This window comes from Erythrolamprus reginae, chromosome 2 (genome assembly GCF_031021105.1).
Source record: "Erythrolamprus reginae isolate rEryReg1 chromosome 2, rEryReg1.hap1, whole genome shotgun sequence".
NCBI lineage: Eukaryota > Metazoa > Chordata > Lepidosauria > Squamata > Dipsadidae > Erythrolamprus > Erythrolamprus reginae.
Genome location: NC_091951.1, coordinates 157,153,728 through 157,178,520, shown reverse-complemented (window position 1 = coordinate 157,178,520; position 24,793 = coordinate 157,153,728). Strand labels below are relative to the sequence as shown.

Here is a 24,793-nt window from a genome sequence, read left to right as displayed (position 1 = left end):
GAAATTTGTGGTTCAAATGTGGTCTTAAATTGAGGACTACTTGTATCTATGTGCGCGTGCTGAGATTTTTCTTAATGCCTTTGATTTCTCTTCACCTCTCTCTTGTTTTACTGGGGGATTGGCTAACATTTAAGATATATGGTTCCTATTTTCCGTATTTTGCAAATATCCTAGGTTCAGACAACCTGGTTGGATGTTGGAGATGGGACACCTATTGACAGATCGCAGGAGGAGTCTGCTTTCTGGCTCCCCCTTATGGCAATTTGCAACACTACATCTTAAAGCTACAGTACTTCAATACATACAAACATTTATTAATAAAATACTTTGGATTTCACCACTGATTTTTTTGGATAGATGGAGAGAGAGAGAGAGAATTGCTGAAAAAAGGAGAACAAAAGAAACAGAAAAAAACAAGAATAAAGGGCACGTACGCATTATATGACTAGGTTATATTTTTCAGTGTTTAATTAGCTTTAAATAATTGAACATATTATTTTTAAACTCCGCATCATTGTTAACATTCAAGTGATGTATCAGCAGAATATAGATCATAAAATGAATAAGGGATTGTAATAACATCAGCCAGAGCAGCTGAAGATCTATTTGAAGGTTAAAATATTAAGACTTTATGTTAAGAGAAAACCAAATTTGAATATGATATAAGCCTCTGTAGAATTACAGTTCAAATATGATTTCCAAATTAAATTGAATTCAGCATCAAATTTACTTTTAAGAGAGGATGTTACTTCGGATACTGAAACAGACTCTCACAATTTAATTAGCATTCTTCTGCAGAAGGTAGTGTATATTTTTTGCATAAAGACTCATAAAATATTCTTGTAATAGTTACCTATATGCAAAACTAATTAAGAATATTTTGTGCGAATATAAAATTTAGTAATTATTTACTTTTTTAAAAAATAACAAGTTTAAGAGAAAATTTAGCTTTTAATTTTTTCATGCTGTTGTAAGTAATTTCCCAAAATTGTTAGACTTTACTAAATTGCAAGCAAATATGGAAAAATAAACCAACTTGGTTGTTACATTTCCAACTTTTAATAAATGAATTGTCTGTTTTAGCAATTAATACTGGAGTAATAAACTCATATACAACCTACCAGGTTTCTTTAACATTTGGTGTTAATGTCTCTCTGCTATTAACATTTGTATTATTGCAAATTTATAGTTGTATCTAAATTCTGTATCCATTTAATCATACCATTTCATTTGTTTATTGTTCTGACTCATATTTCATTGATAGTTTCATTGAAACCATTAACTAATTTGGTCATGGCTCCTTGTTCCTTATATTCTGTATCCATGTGATCCACATAGATCAAACTGTGGGACCCACAATTCATCTTCAAAAAATCCTTGCAAAGGTTTTCTCTGTATTGAGAAGTTATAGTCACCTTCTTACTTTTTCTGATTTATCTATAACAGGGGTATCAAATTTGATTTCATTGAGGGCAGAATGAGGGTTTTGTGTGACCTCAGTGTGGGGCAGCATGGTAGGCATAACATGGGACTCGTGTTCCGAGGAAGGACCTTTGGTGGCCAAGAACTAAGGCAGGGCTTCCCTGAGACACTCACTCTCATTATAACCTTCCTTCCTTCCTTCCTTCCTTCCTTCCTTCCTTCCTTCCTTCCTTCTCTTTTTCCTTCATTCTCCTTCCTTCTTCCTTTCCTTAGTTCCTTATGTTTCCTTCCATTCTTCCCATCTTTTTATTTGTCTTTCCTCTTTCTCTTTCTCTTTCTCCCTTCCTGTCCCTGAAGACATGTGTACTTCAACTTCCAGAATCCCCCAGCCAATACAACTTTACTCCAGAATTTTCTCAGCAGAACTTTAACTTCAACACCCAGAATTCTTCCAGCCATATGTTCTGCATATCTTAAAGTTGCCAAGGCTGAGAAACACTGCTTTAGTCATTTCTTTTTTTATAGATCAAGATGAAATTTTTCCATGAGAAGAGAAGTTCTTGACACTGTTGAATCTAATTGATTATCCAGGATAATCTCTTGTTTCTTTAGCAGTAAGTAAGCCTCGATTTGTCTGACTTGTTGCCATTTCCAAAATGTTTATTTTGACAAAAATCCACTGCTCTGTCTCCCGTTGAGATGAAAACAAATAATCCATCTTATGATTTAAAAGTCAATGTTATTAAAAGTAAGAAAAAGAGAAGGAGGGAGTAGATTTTCTTTCAGCTTGTCAAATGCACATAAAGCCAAACAGTTACAGTAATCTTATATTTTGCCTTTAGGTCATCATATTAAAACTGGATGGAATAAGATTATTTATTGCCAGTAAGATTAAAAACAGTGCTGAAACAGCAATCTCTCATAGGATATAAAAGAGATTGAAACAATTAGCCAACTTTAAAAATAATGCATGTTGTAAAGTTCCCACTAAGAGCAAGACCTCCAGGAGGTCTCAAAAAACCCCGGGTAAGTATAAGGAATTAAAGACCTCTCTTGCATTGGCAAATATTTGTATTCATGAGCACCACCACTGCACAACAATGGTGTGCACAACAAGGTTACAAGGAAATCTCTCCCAGAAACATAGTCCATCCACAGTTTGCAAAAGACCACGTGGATAAGCCACAAGGCTATCAGAAGAATAAGGATGGATGAGACCAAACTTTTTATCTTGAATGGAAAATGTTGTGTTTGGTGAAAGATAAATCCTGCATTGCAGCATAAAAAACCCTATCCCATCTGTGAACCAAAGTGCTGATTGTTCCATGGTTCGGACCTGCTTTGCTGCCTCTGAACCAGAACGGCTTTTCATCATTAATTATATGAATTCTGAATTGTACCAGCAAATTTGACAGGAAATATCAGGATATGTGTCCACGAATGAAAGCTCAAGAGAAAGTGGCTCACGTGGCAAGACAGTGACCCAAAACACAGAAGTTGTATGACCAAAGAATGGGTAAAGCAGAAGAAAGGTTTTGGAATGGCCAAGTGAAAGTCCTGGCCTTATTCCTATAGAAATGTGGTAGAAAGACCCGAAGTGGGCAAATCATGTGAGAAACTCTACCAACACCCCTGAGTTGAAGCATTGAAGTTTGACCACTGCAAGTCATATACAGTGATACCTTGTCTTACAAACTTAATTGGTTCCAGGACGAGGTTCTTAAGGTGAAAAGTTTGTAAGACGAAACAATGTTTCCCATAGGAATCAATGGAAAAGTGATTAATGCGTGCAAGCCCAAAATTCACCCCTTTTGTCAGCCGAAGCACCCGTTTTTTGCACTGCTGGGATCCCCTGAGGCTCCCCTCCATGGGAAACCCCACCTCCGGACTTCTGTGTTTTTGCGGTGCTGCAGGGGAATCCCAGCATCGCAAAAATGAGCGCTTCGCTGGCAACAGAAGTCCAGAGTTGGGGTTTCCCAGTGAAGGGAGCATCAGTGAAATCGCAGCATCGCAAAAACACCGAAGTCCTCGAAACCCCACCTCCGGACCTCTGTGTTTTTGCGATGCTGCGATTTCACTGAGGCTCCCCTTGCAGCGGCGGTGGGTTTGTAAGGTGAAAATAGTTTGTAAGAAGAGGCAAAAAAATCATAAACCCCGGGTTTGTATCTCGAAAAGTTTATATGACGAGGCGTTTGTAAGATGAGGTATCACTGTATTATTGCTAAAAGTCTTTATCACAATTCCAACTTGTCATCATCCTCTTGTACACCATTAAATAATGTTTTTATAATTTAAGTTACCATCCTCCAATCTGAAATTCTTGATACTTATGTATCAAGAAGAATCAACATATTCTAGAAGAAAGAAATCAATCCAAAGTGAATATAACATGTCTCCATTTTTAAAAATCTTTACAGCAATTGATAGATACTATGCAATTTGCAAAGTGCCAATGGGAGAAAATAAACTTAATTTCAGATTATTCACATCAAGCCTCATATTTAGGTGCTACACTGTCTTTACAAGCTTCATTCAGTTGCATCTTTGATGTTTACGCCTGCAGTGAATTTTTATTTATTTATCTTAAACTGGGACTCTGGTATGGGATAAGAACACTTCAATTTGAAAAACAACATTGTCACTATTTATTCCTAATGTTACAAAAAGCTGCAGGGTTCTTTCACCATTTTTGTGAAATCTAAATTTTCTGAGATGGCTGCATATTTGCAGTGGTCAAAACAATGGTTACCATTTTGCTAAAGGAAGCCTTCTTATCACCCTAGGCTACAATATAATCTGTAGAACAGATAGATTCATGCTCATTTTACATGAACATATGCTCATGCTATTTGTAAACTCACCCAGCCTTTACCAGATTAAGAGATGGTATCTACAAGTTGTTACATGAAAGATTATATAGAACAGATGCATAATTAATGGTCTATAAAAGCAACTTCTTTGATGTTCTTCTACTTCTGTTCAAAAGCTTGTCAAGACCAATGCTACAACTCCTCAGTACCTCTGTTCATGAATAAAAATAGTTTGGAATAAAAGTCCCTTCTCTGTCCCATACCCATGCCTCTTCTCTAATTCACATATATACACTATTGGCATATGCCATGTAAAATTAGGTTTTGACCATAGCTCCTTGTCACTGGATATTTTCTGTAATCTTTATTTCCAAACCCACATAGATAGAAACATAGAAGATTGGTGGCAGAAAAAGACCTCATGGTCCATCTAGTCTGCCCTTATACTATTTTCTGTATTTTATCTTAGGATGGATCTATGTTTATCCCAGGCATGTTTAAATTCAGTTACTGTGGATTTACCAACGTCTGCTGGAAGTTTGTTCCAAGGATCTACTACTCTTTCAGTAAAATAATATTTTCTCACGTTGCTTTTGAGAAAATATTATTTTACTGAAAGAGTAGTAGATCCTTGGAACAAACTTTCAGCAGATGTGGTAGGTAAATCCACAGTAACTGAATTTAAACATGCCTGGGATAAACATATATCCATCCTAAGATATATTTATAGGAAGGAAGCATGATTGTACATCTCATTCTGATTAGCATAGGTACTAAAAATGATACCTTTCAAAAATCAGTGTGACATTAATCCAGGCATTTCTTGGTAATTACCAGTAGCTCATTGCATGTAGGGGTGCAGAGTAAATATGAAGCTATTTTTTTCTACTCTGCTGAGCAGTGGCATCATTTTTCTCATATTTAGCATTGGATAAGGTCATATATCATTTTCACTAGAGCTTGTTATGACAAAAGTTGAAAAAAATGCTCTAAGGGAACTAATAGCAGCCAGATTGTAGATTGATTCTTCCAAGTCTCATCCATGTGACCAAAAGCAAAATGTCTCACTTGAATTTAATGCCATTCATCTTTATTTGAGAGATCTGCTTAAATGTACAAATACTGTACAGTGATACCTCATCTTACGAACTTAATTGGTTCCAGGATGTGGTTTGTAAGGAGAAAAGTTTGTAAGATGAAACAATGTTTCCCATAGAAATCAATGGAAAAGCAATTAATGCGTGCAAGCCCAAAACTCACCCCTTTTGCCAGCCGAAGCACCCGTTTTTGCACTGCTGGGATTCCCTGAGGCTCCCCTCCATGGGAAACCCCACCTCCGGACTTCCGTGTTTTTGTGATGCTGCGATTTCGCTGAGGCTCCCCTCGGTGGGAAACCCAGCCTCCAGACTTCCGTTGCCAGCGAAGCACCCATTTTTGCGCTGCTGGGATTCCCCTGCAGCATCGCAAAAACACGGAAGTCCGGAGGTGGGGTTTCCCATGGAGGGGAGCCTCAGGTGAATCCCAGCAGTACAAAAACAGGCGCTTCGCTGGCAACAGAAGTCTGAAGGCGGGGCATCAGTGGCGGCGGCTTGGGTTTGTAAGGTGAAAATAGTTTGGAAGAAGAGGCAAAAAAAATCTTAAACCCCGGGTTTGTATCTCGAAAAGTTTGTATGACGAGGCGTTTGTAAGATGAGGTATCACTGTACTTATTTTATTTTCCGTTGTGAAATGCATAGGAATTTATTCAGCCACACTTGTGCTCTTGGTCAGGGATCTGCAAACTTGGCAATTTTAAGACTTCTGGACTTCAACTCCCGGAATTCCTCAGACAGCCATACAACCCTAACCTGACCATTCATTTCAGCAGAAATTTTAACAAAATTGATCAAAGTAGATTGGGAAAAGTTATAGAAATCTCTGCAATTGGATTCATTTCACTTTAGAATCCAAATTCTAAATCCATGTTGCTAGGGTGGAGACTTTCTTAGTCTTTCACTTATGACCTCAGTATGATCTGCTGAACAGGGCTATTCTCTCAGCTGATGTGAGGAATGTCCTGTGTTCAACAAATGAATCTCTCAATCTAAACTTATCATTAAAACTATTGACCTATTCACACATCACATGCTCTCAAGCCATGCCCTAGGATGCCGCCTTCCATTTGCATATATTAATTGCTCACTATGTGTATGCTACTGTTTGCCAGTACTGTTGCTTGTGCTAGAAGTGTAAAACAGTTTCCAGGTTTTGGTTTTTGATGCAAAGGATATAAGAGCAGTCTAAATAATACCCACTGTGAACTTTAGGTTGAAACTGATGAAGTGTCATATCCTAGGGCAGGGGTGGGCAAAGTTGGCTCTTCTATGAGTTGTGGACTTCAACTCCCAGAATTCCTGAGCCAATCATGCTAGCTCAGGAATTCTGGGAGTTGAAGTCCATATGTCATAGAAGAGCCAACTTTGCCTACCCCGGTCCTAGGGCCATGATGGCAAACCTATGGTACAGGTGCCACAGTGGACTTGTGGACTTCAACTCCCAGAATTCCTGAGCCAATCATACTAGCTCAGGAATTCTGGGAATTGAAGTGCACATGTCATAGAAGAGCCAACTTTGCCTATCCTTGCCCTAGTTCAATTCTAGTGCATACCAGCTGTTTTTTGGCTCGCATGGAGATGCACAGAGGCTCTGGGAGGACATTTTTTGGTCTGGGAAGCCTCCAGGAGGGCAGGGGAGGGCATTTTTGCTCTCTGGAAAGCCTCTGGAGCTTGGAAGGCGAAAAATAGACCTACTGGGGCAGGAAATGGGGGAATGTGTGTGTTTGTGTGTGTGTATATTGAATATGAATGTGGGCATGCACACACAAAATAGTGAGCACGTGCACTATTTTGGCACCCGAGGGAAAAAAGATTTGCCATCACTGTCCTAGGGTAAAATAAATTTAACAAAGAACAATGGGAAAAAAATCTCCTTTTGAGATATCAGTGCATGGCACCAAGCCTAAAGTTCACATTAACTCAAACATCTCTTGTATCTTTTGGATTGGGAGATGTTTTTCTTTCTTTCCCATTTTAACTATCACAATAATATCATGTTTGACTAGATAAATCACTTCTGATTTTATTCTCTTTTACTATACGTTGATATTGGTTTGAAAGTTTGATACGGTTACGAAAAGTGGTTGATGTGCAGACTGCAGAGGTGTTGATCTTTCATTTATTTTTCAGTGTCCATCTGCACTTTTGAATCAGACATGGAACAAGAAATTGCAAATGATCTACAGGAAGCAACATGAGTTTCTGTTTATACTTTTTAATACATTTATGAGTTCCAGACCAAGGAAATATTCCCTGAATAAACTTCCCATGACATGAAATCCCTAACTGTCCAACTCTTTCAAATTCTGGAACTTGCTGCTTCTAAAAACTTTATTATATTATATTCTTATATTGTTAAAACTTGCTGTATGCCTAAGTAATTCCCCAAACCTGGATATTTGGTAGTTTACCAAGGGGGCAGATGAAAATCGGCATGGGAGATCTAGCTTTGGTCCATGGAAAAAATACTTTCTCTTTTCAGTTCACTGACATATTTATTTAAGGGCTTCAAAATATTTGTCTCAAGTGGAATCTTCCTGGGCTGAGCCATTGTGTGGGTTTATGGAAATGTGTAGTCAGAAATTCTTGCTGTGTTGCTTCACTTTGCTGTGCTTAGGCTGTACAGATGGCCACGTTTTCTTATGACATGGTTGCGGTGGGAGAAGGAAGAGTCTATTGAGAAGACTTCCTAATCTATTACTTCTAAATGCTGTTGCATCTGTATTGAATAAGAATAAGGAGCCGAGGTGGCGCAGTGGCTAGAGTGCAGTACTGCAAGTCACTAAAGCTAGATCTGCAGGTCAGCAGTTCAAATCTCATCACCGGCTCAAGGTTGACTCAGCCTTCCATCCTTCCGAGGTGGGTGAAATGAGGACCCGGATTGTGGGGGCAATATGCTGGCTCTGTTAAAAAGTGCTATTGCTAACATGTTGTAAGCTGCCCTGAGTCTAAGGAGAAGGGCGGCATAAAAAATATAAAATAAATCAATCAATTGCAAGAGCTGAGCACTCTGAGTATTGTACATGGGGTAGAAAAGCAGTTTAAACTTTGCAGGGTATTCTAATTGTTTTGATCTTTCAATAATATGAAGCCAGGCTTCCAATTCTGGTCTGCAAAACTCCAGATGTCTGCTAGATAACAATAAACATCGCAGCTGCCGATAAGTTTCCAGTCACAATTCAAAGTGTTGGTTATGACCTTTAAACCCCTACATGGCATTGGACCAGAATACCTCCGGAACCGCCTGCTATCGCACGAGAGTTGCCTTCTCCGGTTTCCGTCGACTAAACAATGTCGTATGGCAGGCCCCAGGGGAAGAGCCTTCTTTGTGGTGGTCCCGGCCCTCTGGAATCAACTGCCCCTCTAGATTAGAACTGCCCCCACCCTCCTTGTATTTCATAAATTACTCAAGACCCACCTATACCACCAGGCATGGGGGAGTTGAGACACCTTTCCCCCAGGCTCTTTATATTTTATGTTTGGTATGTATGTGTTGTTTGGTTTTTAAATATGATAGGGTTTTATATGCTTCTTTTTTAATATTAGATTTGTTTCGCTATAATATTGTTTTTTTATTATTGTTGTGAGCTGCCCCGAGTCTTCGGAGAGGGGCGGCATACAAATCTAATAAATTATTATTATTATTATTATTATTATTATTATTATTATTATTATTATCTAAAGTTTTGCAATGCAGATCTGATAGCATAAGCAAGTGACAGTATTAAACTACCTATTTGCCATCAGCATCTCTGCAAGTGATCTACAATTGTTGGTCTTTGCCAGGGTAGGAGAATCAGACCCTCATGTGTGAGGATACTACCCATTTCAGATCAATTCCACCGTTCTATGATCTCACAAGGTGCACCTGTAGCCATCTTGAAACTGTAAGCTGACGAAGCCCAGAAGTTAATCTGTGCAGTGATGATAGATATTAGATAGGCAGTCTTGCTTCACACCATGTCCTAATTTTGGTATTACATCTTTATACAAAATCCAGGGGACTATGGTACTGTGGTTTTGTCCCATTTCCTCCTCTGTCACTTCCGAACAGCAAAAAGGTAACACTGAGAAGTAAAGGTTAAGATAGGGTAAAAAGTTGCCCAATCCCCTTTTGGTACTCTCTCATTGCTGGCTAAAGAGAATTCTAGCCAATGCAAAGAGGAGAATGTAAAGACAATTGCCATACATTCCACAGCAGTAGAAGATTGATAATTGCAATAAGGAGGTGTAGTTTCTAAGTTTCTAATTCAATGTTTCTAACTCAATGTAGTTTCTAATTCAATGTCCACCAGTGGTGAGTCCACTGCAGTAGTTGAACCTCGAGGTGATGAGGGCATGAGTGACTGTGAGCAATGACTCCCAGTCCAGATAGGGCCGCAACTGGTACACCAAGCGAACCTGGGCAAACGCCCCCCTCACCACAGCTGAAAGATGTTTCTCTAATGTTAGCTGTAGATCGAGGAGGACACTCAAGTTGTGGACTCTCTCTGAGGGGGTCAGTAATTCCCCCCCTCCCAGGGTAATGGACAGACAGATGGAATTGTCCTTGATCAATTCCTTATTGCATGCATATTGCTAGATCAATAAGGGTACTGAAACCTTTGTCGATTAAAGACAGTATCTAGAAAGACCTCAACAAATATGAAAACACAAGGGATACAGTAGTTGTTTTATTCTTTATATTTAATAGATTACAGCATTTTAAATGCAAAGACATTAGAGCCCCCAACATTTTTTGCTTAAAGAGGAAATGGAGAAGCAGTAAGAGGGAAATTTTATACAGTATACTGTACAGTCTTTCATCCCTTCCCTCATATGGAATGTTCTCTTCAAAAAGCAAACTCATTATGAGAGAAGGGACCACGAGGTTCACTAAGAGGAATGTGAAATCATAATTTAATGTGATAAATCTAGCCAGACTTTAGGCAGGCAATTCCCTCATTTTCATTCAGAATGGGCGATCGGAAGAGATTAGAAGCTCATGTTTTCAACATCGGGTATCTATTGCCAATAGCTTAGATGCCCTTTGAGCATTGAGGTGCTTCAAGATTCTTTCCACATTCCTTACGCAAGCAGATATTATGCCGCTGCGAGAGCAATCATGGGCTTTCCCAAATATGCCCATGTTACACCAACACTCCGCAGTCTGCATTGGTTGCCGATCAGTTTCCGGTCACAATTCAAAGTGTTGGTTATGACCTATAAAGCCCTTCATGGCACCGGACCAGATTATCTCAGGGACCGCCTTCTGCTGCACGAATCCCAGCGACCAGTTAGGTCCCACAGAGTGGGTCTTCTAAACAATGTTGCTTGGCGGGACCCAGGGGAAGAGCCTTCTCTGTGGTGTCCCCAGCCCTCTGGTACCAACTCCCCCAAGAGATTAGAATTGCCCCCACCCTCCTTGCCTTTCGTAAGCTGCTTAAAACCCACCTCTGCCGCCAGGCATGGGGGAATTGAGATACTCTTTCCCCCTAGGCCTTTACAATTTTATGCATGGTATATCTGTATGTATGTTTGGTTTTTATAATAATGGGTTTTTAACTGTTTTTAGTATTGGATTATTATTATATGCTGTTTTATTACTGTTGTTAGCCGCCCCGAGTCTGCGGAGAGGGGCAGCATGCAAATCCAATAAATAAATGAATGAATGAATAAATAAATAAAATAAATAAAATAAATAAAATAAATAAAATAAATAAAATAAATAAAATAAATAAAATAAATAAAATAAATAAAATAAATAAAATAAATAAAATAAATAAAATAAATAAAATAAATAAAATAAATAAAAATAAATAAAAATAAATAAAATAAATAAACAAACTTTACCTTTTTTTAAAAAAAAAGAGAGGGAAATTGCAAAGCTAATCTCCAGGGTGCATTAAGTTATTTAATGCCTCTGTTTTCCACATAGACTTTAAAGTTATTCTTAGAACATATGAATGTCAGACAGCTACAGTGGAGCGGTGGGTGAATGGAGGCCATCCAAATGTTGGTGGGGACAGAGAATCATCTAACCAGTTTCCATCTCAAATACATCAGTGGCTTGCAGTCAACCACCCCCATCTTGGCAGGATTTATATACCACTTCTTGTAAAAGATTTCAACATAGTTTAAAATTAGATTTTAAAATAACTGGACAACCCGTGACCCGTTGGATTGTCATTTGAGAGATATTTCCTTTACTTAAACAGAAATAGAATGGTCAAACGCAAAAAAGCAGTGGGAGTAGGGGTGACATCCAACTTCATGATGAATTGACCATGGCTGACTGCCTTCTGGCAGCTGACTAGTCTACCTGGCTTCCCAAGAGCAAGTCTGGGTCTGGTCAACTGAACTGCTAGGCAGCAATGCAGCAGCACTGAAGTCGTCACAAATTTGCCACATTTCAATTCCATGGGAGTTAAGTGTCCCAGATTTTGGATGCATTCCATAAGTTAGTTCATTGGAGGTATCTTGAATCAAGAATTGCTGTTCTTTGATGCACTGTTTTGCCCAGTTAAAAGTTACAGACACAAAAAATTTAGTAGTATATAGATTATAAAACATCTATCTGGCTATATTGACTAGATTGGAAATTTATAGTTTTAGTTTGGCAAGATTCTGCTATTAGGTACAAGTATGTAAAATACTGAACTCAATTGGATTTGGCCTTGGGCCTGAAGAGATGGGCTGGTTATTATTTGCAGAAGGCATGATTTCACATCAACTCTAGCTCTCTGGACCAGCTGGCCAAGACAGGCTTTGAGCAAGTCAAAGATATCCTTCAGTTAGGGCATATTTTTTCATCATGTTTGTTACAAATATTTTTCTTTTGGCTGCCAGTACTTTGTCTGCTATGGCTAAATTTATTTAACTTATTTGTTAAGCTGGCCTTTTCAAAGATTCTGACAGTTTAACAAAAGAAGATAAATCTAGAATCTAATTCTGGAGACCTGTGCAATCCAAACTAACTTAACCTGACAACAAGATCAGACATGAAATAAGGATCTGAGCAAACTATTCTACCTGGAAGTGGATAAAGCATAGGTTGATGTCTTAAGCTGCAAGAAATGATGAAAAATTTCAATGTAATGCTGGTCATTAGAAAAGGAGTAAGAATTACAGCACTTCAATTGCGATTTAATAGGCTTGAACCCTCATCTGAAGCATTCCTATTAATAATGCCAACAAACTGTGCTCTGATGGAATCTGAGTCTAGCAAATTGCCCCAAATCTGGAATCTTCTGGATAACTTCTGGGCATTCCATAATCACATCAATGTAGTGGTCTTTCTGACTGTCAGAAGCAAACAATACTTTACAGAATTTCACTTGCAACAGCAATGCTTGAGGACTATCATGGTGTATTTATTTAATCAAGTGATAAACATTCACTACAATGATGGAAGGGGAAGCAACTGTTGAATCAGGATATAAAGATCAAGAAAATTTGTGACATTACAAGGTGATACAGGCAAGGGTGGGCTGCTGCCCGGACAGGGGAGGAACGCAGTGGGGTAGCGAAAATGGAGCTACACCCCAAAGCACCCAATTTGCACTGAAAGATGTTGAAAGAAAATGCAGTGCACAGTGTGGTAGTAAAAAGTTTGGTAGCCCTTCACTGGATAAAGGACACAAATGTTAATTAAAGCAATTATTTTAGGCTAATAATTGAAAGTAGCAGCTCTAAAATTGTATCCATCATTGCCATCAATCTAATCACCAGGACCAACACTAAGCATTATGGATTATCTAGCTAGAGGCAAAGGCTTATCATAGGAATTGGAGGCAAAAATAATTGCTAATTGATATTTCAAGCTTCCTCTTTGAGTACAGCCTTCCTGTACTCCTACTGTCCAGATGGATTGGCTCAATCCATGTAGCCACACTGAATAGGAATTCTGAAAACAGTATCCTGAATATTGAGTGGTGCCAAGCTGGAGAAGGTTTGTATCCAGCCATTGCTAACTTTCTCTTTTCTGTTTGCAGGCATGTACAATGGTACCATGTAGCTGGGTGATTAAAAATCCCAACTGTGTGGACATTTATTATGAGGGCCTGTGGAGGACAATAGCTGAGATTCTGGTGACACCTCCTTTGTCTGCTGCTTCCTAGCTTCATCAGAAGCTACAGTGGGTACAGCCCATGAGGAAGGTACAAAAGTACTTTTCATTTCTTAGAAGGCTTGTGAATGCTGATGAGTTTTGGGAATGCATTATTTACTGCACCCATCTATACCAATAGATAGAGCGGAGGAGCTATCTTTGGTGGCATATGTAGCTGAGAGATGGACACAAGGTTTTAGAAGAGGACCCGAGTATATTATACTAACTACTCCAAGTCCCCTAATTGTGATTCCTGCTGCTTTCAGAAGTTCCCTGATAGAAAATGTGATCTAACACCAATGTTGGAGCAAGACTCCCATGCCAGTCTTGCTGTCTTTGTGCACATAATTGAAAGAGTGAAACCTTTGCCTCAAGTAATAAAAAGGCTGACCTTATTTTTCATCTCTCTGCTTTTCTTCCTGATCTCAAATTCGAAGTCAGGACATAAGTTTCCAAGAAAATATTGGCTGCCCATGTAATCTCACAGCTTCTCCAATAGATGGTTGGGAAAAGCTGCTCTTCAATTCCATCCATTTCACACGGGACATCTTTCTGTTAAATGGTAAATTTTTCTCAAACTCTATGGAAATGACAGAAAAGCCATTTTGCTTCCTAGATACATATATTTCTATCTATACTCTATCAAAACATGCATTCTCTTTTTAAATGTTGTTAATTAAAATATTCAACACAGTTCTAACTCAGCTGGCTGAAGAACTGTGGAATCTGCTGGGATTTATTAATTTATCAAAGGTATACATCGCTCATCTCACCTAAGTGACTGCCATGATAGAAATTCTAGTAAAATACTTACCGGTAGATGTTCAGCTGGATCACCATCATGGTCGGAGTTTGGACATAATTTAAATAGTAGTGGGAGAGGAATATATTTATATTGCATTATATTCTATACTCTGGTTCCATAATTGTGCATAATTCTAGACTGAATATAAATAATTTTGTTCTTAATTTACTATGTATATAGAACTTAAGGATGGCCATTTTACTTGATTTTTTTTTAATGTGTTTGGATTCATAACTGGATTCCCCAAAATCATGAATATGGTAAATTAAAGCACACAGGTTATGGATAGTTTCATATTGTTCCATAAGCATTTTTTTAATTGTATGGGGCTCTTATTTTAGCATGACATTGCAAACCCATAGCAAGGTTCTCCCTTTCGCAGTTTTCCGGTCATTGAGACCTTATTCAATTCTTGCTGTTTTATTTCCAGACATATTTAATTGGGGAAGGGAGGTATTTTGGATTTTTCTGGGTGTTTTTCCCAATGATTTTGGCAAGCTATGTGACAGCAGCAGGACCATAACTTCAGCTTCACTGTGCTGGCAGCAGAAAATTACACAATTTCCTTCATCTTTGTGTAAGTAAGCAGTTCTTGGTATAAACAATGAAATCAGCTTTCTGCTCCATGGGGAATGGGAGGATACAATTTTTTCAGGTGAGAAGCAGAATTCAGCCTTTGTCTTCAGTGAATTAGAAGGTATGGTAATCTTGAATTAGCTACTAAAAACACAGTAATGTATGTATTGTTCCTTTCTTAATTGTTAATCTTGAACAAAATACTTCCTTACTCAAAAACATGTCAGAAAGATTGGTAGATAAAAAAATGTATTGTATATTAGTCACTGGTTAATCACCTACCAATACAATGCCGTCAGCATGAATACAAAGAAAAGAAAAGGAAAACAACCCAAACCCATTATCTGCTGCTGGTGTATTGCCATTTCAGGGGCCAATACATATATACTGCTCAAAAAAATAAAGGGAACACTTAAATAACTCCAAGTAAATCAAACTTCTGTGAAATCAAACTGTCCACTTAGGAAGCAACACTGATTGACAATAAATTTATTTCATTCAGATCTAGGATGTGTTCTTTGAGTGTTCCCTTTATTTTTTTTTTAGTGTATTTTAAAATTATACTTCCCTGTCTACTTGTTTCCTGGAGACAAGCAAAAGTGGCTTGTTAAGATAAAAACTGCACTTTTATTAAAACATTATTTTAAAATAACATTTATTACTTTTATTTTCCTTTCACAAATCTGAGAAGAAACAAATGAAACTAATTGTTTGACAATAATTGATTCATGTTTGATTTGCTATAATCAGGTACAACTTCTCAAAGCTGACTGAAATTATGATGAGGTTGCATAGACTGGATTTACTGTGAAAAATGTTAGGTCTAAATTTACTAGAATGAGGCTTTATTTATTGCTATTCCTTCTGTTGACAAATGCGGAGATGGAGATGCCTAATTATCTAACTGGTCAAGCAGTACTTAGTTTTCAAGAATTAGAATTTGACACACATGGAAATCTGTGATTGATTGATGCTTTCACTCCAGACCATGAAGAAGATGCAGTGGATTGAGTGGTCACTTTTGAAAGTTCAAGAATGTTGGATCAGCATACCAAGTTTCAGTGGAAAAAATGCACTTTCCTGTGGTTGTTCCTGAATAGCTTACTCTTGAGTTTTTATAAGATGGCTAGTGTGCTTTCCTGAGGTAAATTACTAAGACTCTTGCATTCCACATAATGCCATTCAAAGGTTGATTGAGGCAACATTTTGAGCCACTAAAAGGCAAACCACTTTGTAGCCTAGCAAGTTGAATAAGCCTAGCCAATGAGATTATTTTAAGGTTCATAAGTCATGATGAAAATTGGGGGAAAGGAATAAGCATGGTTCAGTTAACATGGGGAACCATTTTGTACATATTATTTGATGGTCTGATTTTTCATTAGGTTCCTAGATTTTTATAAAGCTTAGAGCTTGTTTGTATTTTCTGCTGTCAGTACTTCATAAATATAAGGTAAGATATTGAGGGTTTTTTCTCCCATTTTAGAACCATATTAATCTTCTAATCCAGCATCCTCAAGGTTAAATTAAAACTCTTTTCCCTCCTACTCTATCAATCTTGCCAGCTAACATATGGGTACTACCAGCTACACATTTGGATCATAATACCAACAGAGGTTTGGCTTTCCTCAAAGAACCATGAAAAAAATAGCTTAGTGAATATTCTCTATGATTTTAAGGACTCCAAAGCCCCCCCACCAACATGGAGTCAAGGAAAGGACTATAAGGACTAAAACAGATTCATAAAGAACGAACTCATCTTAATTGCATCTCACAGAGATTTGGAACAGTTCCAATTTTTGCTTCCTGCTATTAGTTTCTCAATGACACTGGGGTCAAACTCACAGCATCATGTTGCCCTGACATGACATTTCACAATGTTTTTTCCTTTCGCAGAGCTAGAATGGGTGTGGCTTGTGCGTGACACATCCAGCCCCTGCCTGCTCTATGATAAGAGCTATCCTACCTTACTTAACATCTTCTGAATATCCAATTCTCCTTGGGATATAAATAGACACAATAATAATGTTTAGCAAGTTCAGTTAAGGAAAAAAAAACCAGAAGTAGATATGAATCAGTTTATCATTAGAGAAAAACAACTCTAAGAATCTTTAATAACAAGGTGGCATAGTTTAGAACTGGTCTCTTACTGCTGTTTTATCTGACTGAAGTGGAAATTGAAGATTTGTATTGTTATGAATGCTATACCTGCACATGAATAGTTGCGAACTAGAATGACGATGTGTGAAATCATTTCCTTGAATTTGGAGTGTTAATTGTGCCCTGCAGTAGGATGATCAACTTCAGATGGCTCCCTGGGCCAGGAGAAGAATTGAGGAAGACACAATTGAAATTTTGAACACTGCAGCAGAACTTCATAAAGCATTCCTCTTAGCAGGATGTCCGGGAGAGTAGGGAGGCTTCAATTTGCACAGTGAATATCTTGAGCCAATGAGACTCTGCAACAGTGGGTGTGGGAACTGTGGAAGTCTGAATGCAAGCATCAGCCCAGCCTTTGGCCTGTGTTTACCAAGTGTCCACACTTTTCCTGCTGTGAGTAATAAAGCTTGCAAATGGTTGCACATGTGTTTCCATTTAACTCCTAGCAGCCATGACTCACTGCTGGGCGCTCAGCCGGCTCCACTCCTTGGCCGTCAGCAAGATCCGCCTCCAGCCTGGCTTCCTGACCCTAGCATTGTCAAAACACTTATACACACTCTTTCAGTGCCTATTATAAATTTAATTTGTTTATGTGCCCCCAGGACATTCTGGGGGTTATTGTACAGTAAGCAAACATCCTTCTCTTCCAGTATCTTCTGATCTACATTTAGAGTGAATGGAGGTATCACCATTGAGCTAATGTGGGACACTGAAGTAGCAGAAGTTAAGGCTTGATGTGTCTTCACAAAGTTCCATAAAGTTTACTATGCAGAACATTAGACAAAGACCATTTTCAAAGGGAGTGAAAAAATATCATTTAGGACACTTCCAAAGAAAAAAAACAAAATTACATGAAAAGAGGGAGAATTTGAAATTGAGACTTCAAACCTTCCGCATTCCCCAACTTTTGTAACTTTTGTGCTGCTCTGTCTCAACCGAAATATGGTGCCAATCTTACCAAATCCAAGTTTCTTCTCAAGAGGATACTTATGGGGAATACCCTACCACAGTGATGGTGAACCTTTTTCCCCTTGGGTGCTGAAAGAGTGTCTGTGTTTGGTATCCCGCATGTACAAGTGCCCACACCCATAATTCAATGCTGAAGGCTGAAAATGGCCTGTTTCCTAACTTCTGGTAGGCCCAATAGGCTTTTGTTTTGCCCTCCCCAGACTCCAAAGGCTTCCCTGAAGCTGAAGGAGGGTAAAACACCCTCTCCCATTCCCCTGGAGCTGTATAAAAGCCAAAAATGCCCCCCCCCCCCCAGAGCCCCTGTGCAAGCCAAAAATCAGTTGGCTGGCTAATTAATTAATTAATTAATTAGATTTGTATGGTGCCTCTCTCCGAAGACTCGGAGCGGCTCACAACAAGAATACAAAATACAAATCCAATGATTAAAACAGGAAAACAGTTAAAAACCCTTGATTTAAAAACACTCATGCAACCCAAACCATACATAAAACGGAGCAGCCGAGGGGAATCAATTTCCCCATGCCTGGCGGCAAATGTGGGTTTTTAGGAGTTTACAAAAGGCAAGGAGGGTGGTAGCAGTCCTAATCTCCGGGGGGAGTTGATTCCAGAGGGTCAGGGCCGCCACAGAGAAGGCTCTTCCCCTAGGTCCCGCCAGACAGCATTGTTTTGTCGACGGGACCCCGAGAAGACCAACTCTGTGGGACCTAATCGGTCGCTGGGATACATGCACATTGGAGCAGAGCTACGACAACAACTTGTGTGCCAGGAGATATGCTCTGCATGTCACCTGTGACACCTGTGCCATATGGGGAAAATGTATCAACTGGCATACAGAGAATCATTTGATGGAAATTATTTCTAAAAGAGGAATAAAAATGCCCTAGTGTGAATGTCCAAGGATATGTGCAACGCTTGGAATTTAAAATATTCTGTCTCTAAAATACTGAAGAATATTTTGAAGAGCGCACTTGGTTCCTTTTTGTTAGGAACCTGGCTGAAATGGCATTCAACCAAGAAACTCAGAACCTGGCAAAAACCATCTCCTTTACCAGAGGAGTCAAAAACAGTCTCCCAAATTTTGTGTCAAAAAACTATTAAGAATGCATTGGCCTTGAGCTTCAAGTCCTTTACTTCCTATTTATTGAAAATCATCTTTCTTATTGATGCCAGAACTCAAGGTTGCCTAGAAACACCATCTTCTGTCAAGATTAATGCAGGGAGAAAGATGGAGGATGCCTTTCCCAAGACTCTGGAACTAGTATTGCCCACATTTCAGAGTCTTGATAAACTACAGTAGATTGGTACTCTGCCATCACAGTGATGTCCTTTTTCTTCAGCAGATGTTCTGGAGAATTTATTAAGGTTTTACTGCCTTGTTAACAGCAGCTAGGCCAGTGGTCCCCAACGTGGGGCTCACGCTCCATAGGGGGAGCAATTTGATTTTTAATGGGGGCAATTGGAACCTTGTTTAAACCAAGTTAATGGCCTTTAAGGCTTCCTCTGTATGAGTTCACTTTTTGAACAGTAAGAATTATATGTGTGTGTGTGTGTGGGGGGGTGATATCAGGATTTTAGAGATGCTTAGGTGGGGCATGGGCAAAAAAATGTTGGGAACCACTGAGCTAGGCCCTCTCTAGTACCCTGCACCATGGTTGGGTTTCTAAACAGCAAAGTCTGGGTGGAGGCAGATCCCAATTAAGAGCCCGGATCAGGACAGCAATTTATTTATTTGGACTTATATTCAGGGGAGGGCTGCTGCCGGGAGGGGGTGGGAACGCAGTGGGATAGCAAAAATGGAGCTCCACCCCAGAGCACCCAATTTGCACTGAAAGATGTTGGGAAAAAATGCATAAGCCACGCCCCCAGTCTGGTAATAAAAATTTTACTACCCTTAGTAAGGGTAGTAGCCCTTACTGCTTATATGCCGTCCAACACCTGAGGGAGCAATGGACTCGATAACATCATTTCGATGGGAAAAGACCAAGTTCTAACCACGGTTTTGAGGAAACGTCACATCAGGAATTGCATTCCTTCTAAGCTCAACTGCTATTATAATTCTGACAAAAAAAATTGTAAAAAAATAAGAGCCCGTTTGCTGCTCGCCCGGACTCACGGAGAGTGGCTGTTCTTGAGTGGGGAATTACATACAGTTTGAGAAAGGAGGGTGGTGGTGTGTGGCAACTGTCATCAGCAAAGGCAGCGAGAACCAACCTCGCAGGGCCCGAGGCGAGGGAAGGAAAAGCAGCGCCCAGCAGGCCAACCGCCCGTTTTGGCCCAGCGCCACAGGAGGAGGGGCCGTAATTCCCTGGGGGGAACCCATTAAAAAACCAGGCTTATAGGCTGGAACCCGGAGAAGAAAAACATCCCCAGAAGGCAAAAGAAGCAGGAGCTGTATCGGAGAGGCGGCTTTCTTTTTTCCCCATCCGCGGGAACCTTTTTGTTTCCCTCCCACCCCTCTCAGTCTCTCCACCCCATCCCGGGAGAGACAGGCTCGACTGCGAGGCAAAGTTTGGAGGACAACCGCCAGCGGAAAGCGGCGCGCCGCGTCCCCCCGGAATCGCCTCACAGATCCCCGCGCTCGGAGGGCTGAGCCGGGGCCGCGCGCGCGCGCTCTTGTCTGGATGAGGCGGCAGGAGCCGTGAAAAGCAGTCAAAGCCTCGGCCACCCCCGCCTCCGCCAGCCTTTCCTTCCTTCCCTCCCACCCGCTCCGCAAGATGAGCGCTACGCTCCCGAGCCTCCTGGCCTCGCTGGCCGTCTTGCTCCTGGGGAGGGTGGACCGCCTCGCCGACGCCTGCAGCTGCTCCCCGGTGCACCCGCAACAGGCGTTTTGCAATGCAGATGTAGGTAAGAAAAAAAAAAATACGGCTGCCCGCCCTCCTCTGCGGCTCCCCTAGTGGCTTTTCTCGTGGCTTTGATCGAGCCCGCGTTTCTCTTCTCTCCCCCTACTGCAAACTCACTTGTTAGCGGGCAAAACAACCCCATCTCTTTAATCCTGCAAAGGAAAAGAGCGGCGTTGGGAGAAACCTGGAAGGGAGCCCGCACGTTCGCGATTCCCGCTTTGGCCCCTGCTTGGCCGGCGACCAACAGTTTCCGTCGTTAATGCGGGCGTCTGAATGCCCCCGGGCTGATTCTGCAGATCCCTTGGGTTAAAAAAACACCAACCACCGCCTTAGCCAAGATTTAAAGAAAAAGAAAAAGCGAAGTGCCGGCTCGCTTCGTCTTGCAGTTCGCTTCCTTTCTCTCTCTCCCTCCCCGCCTTTTCGCCCTAGCGCGCTCGCTGACCCGATCCACAGGAATTTCATTTGAAAGCACAAAAGACAACCGCGGACTGAAATTCCTAATTTCTGGCCATGGCTTTCTGCCTGCAAAATGTAGGCTGTTGCCAGACTCGGATGGAACAGCTTCGAAATGGGGAGGGGAGAAGAGGAAGTATGTGGAAACTGGAAAGAGAAATGACTGCAAAAAATGAAAACTTCACAAAGGCCATAGCTTGAACTATATTGGGCCCATCTTCAGATGACCCAGAAGAGGGGGGGGAATGAGACCCTCCCCCCTTAGATATGTAGGATTTTAGATTTGTATGGCTTTGCAAAAACAACGTTCCACTTTTGCAATGAGAGGTTTTGCAGCCAACCTTCCCTAACCCGCAAATAATTTGGCAACAGAGGTAGAAGATCTATCTGATCGCTTGCTGGACAGTTCTATTTTGCATTTACTGTATACGGAGCTCTCTGGTCCCTCCCTGCCTTGAATTCTGAATGCCAATACAGTGGTACCTCTACTTAAGAACTGTATTCATTCTGTGACCAGGTTCTTAAGTAGAAACGTTCTTAAGTAGAAGCAATTTTTCCCATAGGAATCAATGTAAAAGCAAATAATGTGTACAAACCCATTAGGAAAGAAACAAAAGCTCGGAATTTGGGTGGGAGGAGGAAGAGGAAGAAGAGGAGGAGGACAGTAGCTGCTGAAGGAAGAAGGGAGGGGAGGTGAATCAAAAATATCCAAAACTTTAAGGCTTAAAAAAAAAAGAGGGACTCTGAGGCAATGAGGAGGAGCACACACCTCCCATACACCCAGCGCGAAATACACCGCCAGAGAGAGAAATGCAGGAAACTGGCTGGGCCTTCGTACTGCTCTCAAATTTCCAGGGAAAATTTTTCGGGCTTGGGTTCTTAAGTAGAAAATGGTTCTTAAGAAGAGGCAAAATAATCTTGAACACCCGGTTCTTATCTAGAAAAGTTCTTAAGTAGAGGCGTTCTTAAGTAGAGGTACCACTGTATACTCCAGTTGTGCCCTGGGATTTTGCCAGAATTCTCAAACCCAAAGGGCCACTTGAACTTCACTGTTTCCAGGTTGGGCAAAGCAAAATTACAGAGGTTCAAAGAGCCAGGGTTTGGAAAGAAGAAAGTCAGAAACGGAGGCAGAGAAGGATTGAAAAACAAAACAAAACTCAAGAGCTGTGAAGTGGCAGTGGAAATGAACCAGGTTTCCATTCCCTAATATAAATTATATACAGTAAATATAATTTCTTTACAGTCTCTTAAAACTCCTGACTCAGGGATAGAACGTTTTTTGGTTTTCCTCTTGAGAGAAGCATCTTGGTATGTTTTTGCTTTTAGTTATATGTCATTAAATCCCCCCCCCCCCATTAATGAGGGCTTTGAGCAGCCTTCCAGCAAACATTGGTCCCTTAGCTGTGGGCTTTTTACTTGTGCCATCATCATCAAACATACTTCCTGTGTGGTAAGCAAGCCAGAGGCCCAAAGTTTTTGTGGGAGGGGGCAGGAATGAGGGTGAGGAAATCAAACTAAGAGCTGTTGTTCACAGGGTAATCTAGCAATATTTGGAGACAGACGTAAAATCACGAAGGAGGGACCCAAATTTTTTTCCTAGTGTTTGACAACCTCCATATGCCCAGTAAAAAAAAGTATTTAAGAGAGGTACAGATAGCCCTTGATTTATGACTACAATTGGGACTGTAATTTTGGTCACTAAGTGACTTGTTTGTTAAGTGAGTGATCGTGTGACTGGACCTGATTTTTATGACCATTTTTTACCCTGGTTGCTTAGCAAATTGCATGGTTGATAAATGAATCATGGGGTCATTAAGTGAATTTGGCTCCCCAAATGACTTTGCTTGTTGGAAGCTGTCTGGCAAATGGCAGCCATTGTAAACACCAGCTGGTTGCCCAGCACCCAAATTGTGACCACATGACTGGGTGAATGGCTTGATGGCTATAACTTCAAGGATGGATGGTAACCCAGTTTTTCTGACATCATTGTAACTTTGGACCATTGTTAAATAAATGGTCATAAATTGAGGACAGCCTATAATTGGTTTGGGGATAATTTCTTTGGCCTGAGGTCAGAAAATTAAGAGCCATCTGCTTCTGCCTTGCTAACCTTTGGATTCTGACCCAGTGGTCCAAAAGCAGTCAGATTATCATTTGGAACCCAAAACCAAAGTGAAGGCATAACCTGAATATATGAAGTAGTAACAAAGAGGGGAGAACATTTCTGAACCTTCAGAATCTTGTCCTAGGTTCTGAGCAATTGTACAAGGTTCCCAAGCAACTGAGATTCAGGAATTGGTTGCCCATTTAATTCTTTATTTCACCTGCCACTTTTGGAATATAAGATTCTGAAACTCCTTCATAATAAATTTTACTTATTTCATTCCATCCAGAGTTGTGCATTGTGGGTAGTTGCTTTTTGTGTGAGTGGAAAAATGTCTCCACTAAGGCTTCCATTGCAGCATGGCTGAGGGCCTCATGAGAAAAAAACATACTTGTTTCCATGTTGATTTAATCAAATCCTTGTGATATCATCCTATGCCCCTTTTTCTTGGCAGTTAGAAATAAAGAATGAACGAGGTAAGGGAGAGAGAGAGAGAGAGACTTGTTTTACCTGTTTAAACCAGGCATGCTGGGTTGCATCCTTCACTTGTTGCTCTTTTTTGACATTGTCTTTTGAAAACACCGGGACTCAGTTTCATCTTTTTCTCCCTGTGAAATTCCTTTCATTAAACCTTAACACAGGAGTCCCCAAGCTTTTTGAACAGGGGGCCACTTCATGGTCACTCAGACTGTGGGGGGGGGGGGGTGTCAAACTGGCTAGGTGGGTGTGGCTTGGTGGCCATGTGACTGAGTGGGCGTGGTCAATTTAGCAGTCCATTTTGCCAATTTAGCAGTCCATTAAATCAGGGGTCGACAAAGTTGTTCAGAATCTAGGAGCCAGCCAAAAAATTTAGGAGCCAGAATTTTTTTTAAGCAAACTTGGTTTTTAATTTAACAAAAAAAACATTACAAACGTTATAAACAACATTTTACTTTTAAATGCAATATCGCAATGGAGTAACAAAGTTATATGGCATTATTTCTCTATACCATCATAATGCATTTAATCTCCAACTGATGCACATGAACAGTTGGCAATCCTATTCTATCACAACTAGTTTCATATTTTAAGCTTCAGAAAATCTTTGCAGTAGGAATGTCAACTGACATTAGTACAGGTACAGATTAACAGAGTTGGAAGGGACCTTATAGGTCATCTAGTCCAACCCCCTGCCCAAGCAGACCCTATACCATTTCTGACACATGGCAGTCCATTCTCTTTTTGAAAGCTTCCAGTGATGAAGCTCCCACAACTTCTGAATGCAAGCTGTTCAATTCCCAAGGTTGTGTACTTTTTTTACTCTCCTTTCATTGTTCTCTTTTCCTAGTTTCCTAAGAGTGGGAAAAGGCTACACTATGCCACCTAGGATTTTTTATGATCTCTAATATTAATATGTTACTCTACTCTGAGCCATGGTTACAACCATTGGTACCCGCATGGGGCTGTTAAGTTATGAAATATATTGTAACATCAC

At 40.3% G+C, this 24,793-nt stretch overlaps 1 protein-coding gene across 1 annotated transcript in view; it reads left to right on the top strand.

The window, feature by feature from the left end:
* Positions 1 to 19,923: 19,923 nt before the first annotated feature.
* Positions 19,924 to 24,793, top strand: part of TIMP2 (TIMP metallopeptidase inhibitor 2) — a 56,782-nt gene continuing 51,912 nt past the window's right edge. Inside the window, exon 1 of the mRNA XM_070740157.1 lies at positions 19,924 to 20,766. Coding sequence (XP_070596258.1) covers positions 20,637 to 20,766 — 130 coding nt within the window. The 5' untranslated portion in view covers positions 19,924 to 20,636. The remainder of the gene's footprint in view (positions 20,767 to 24,793) is intronic.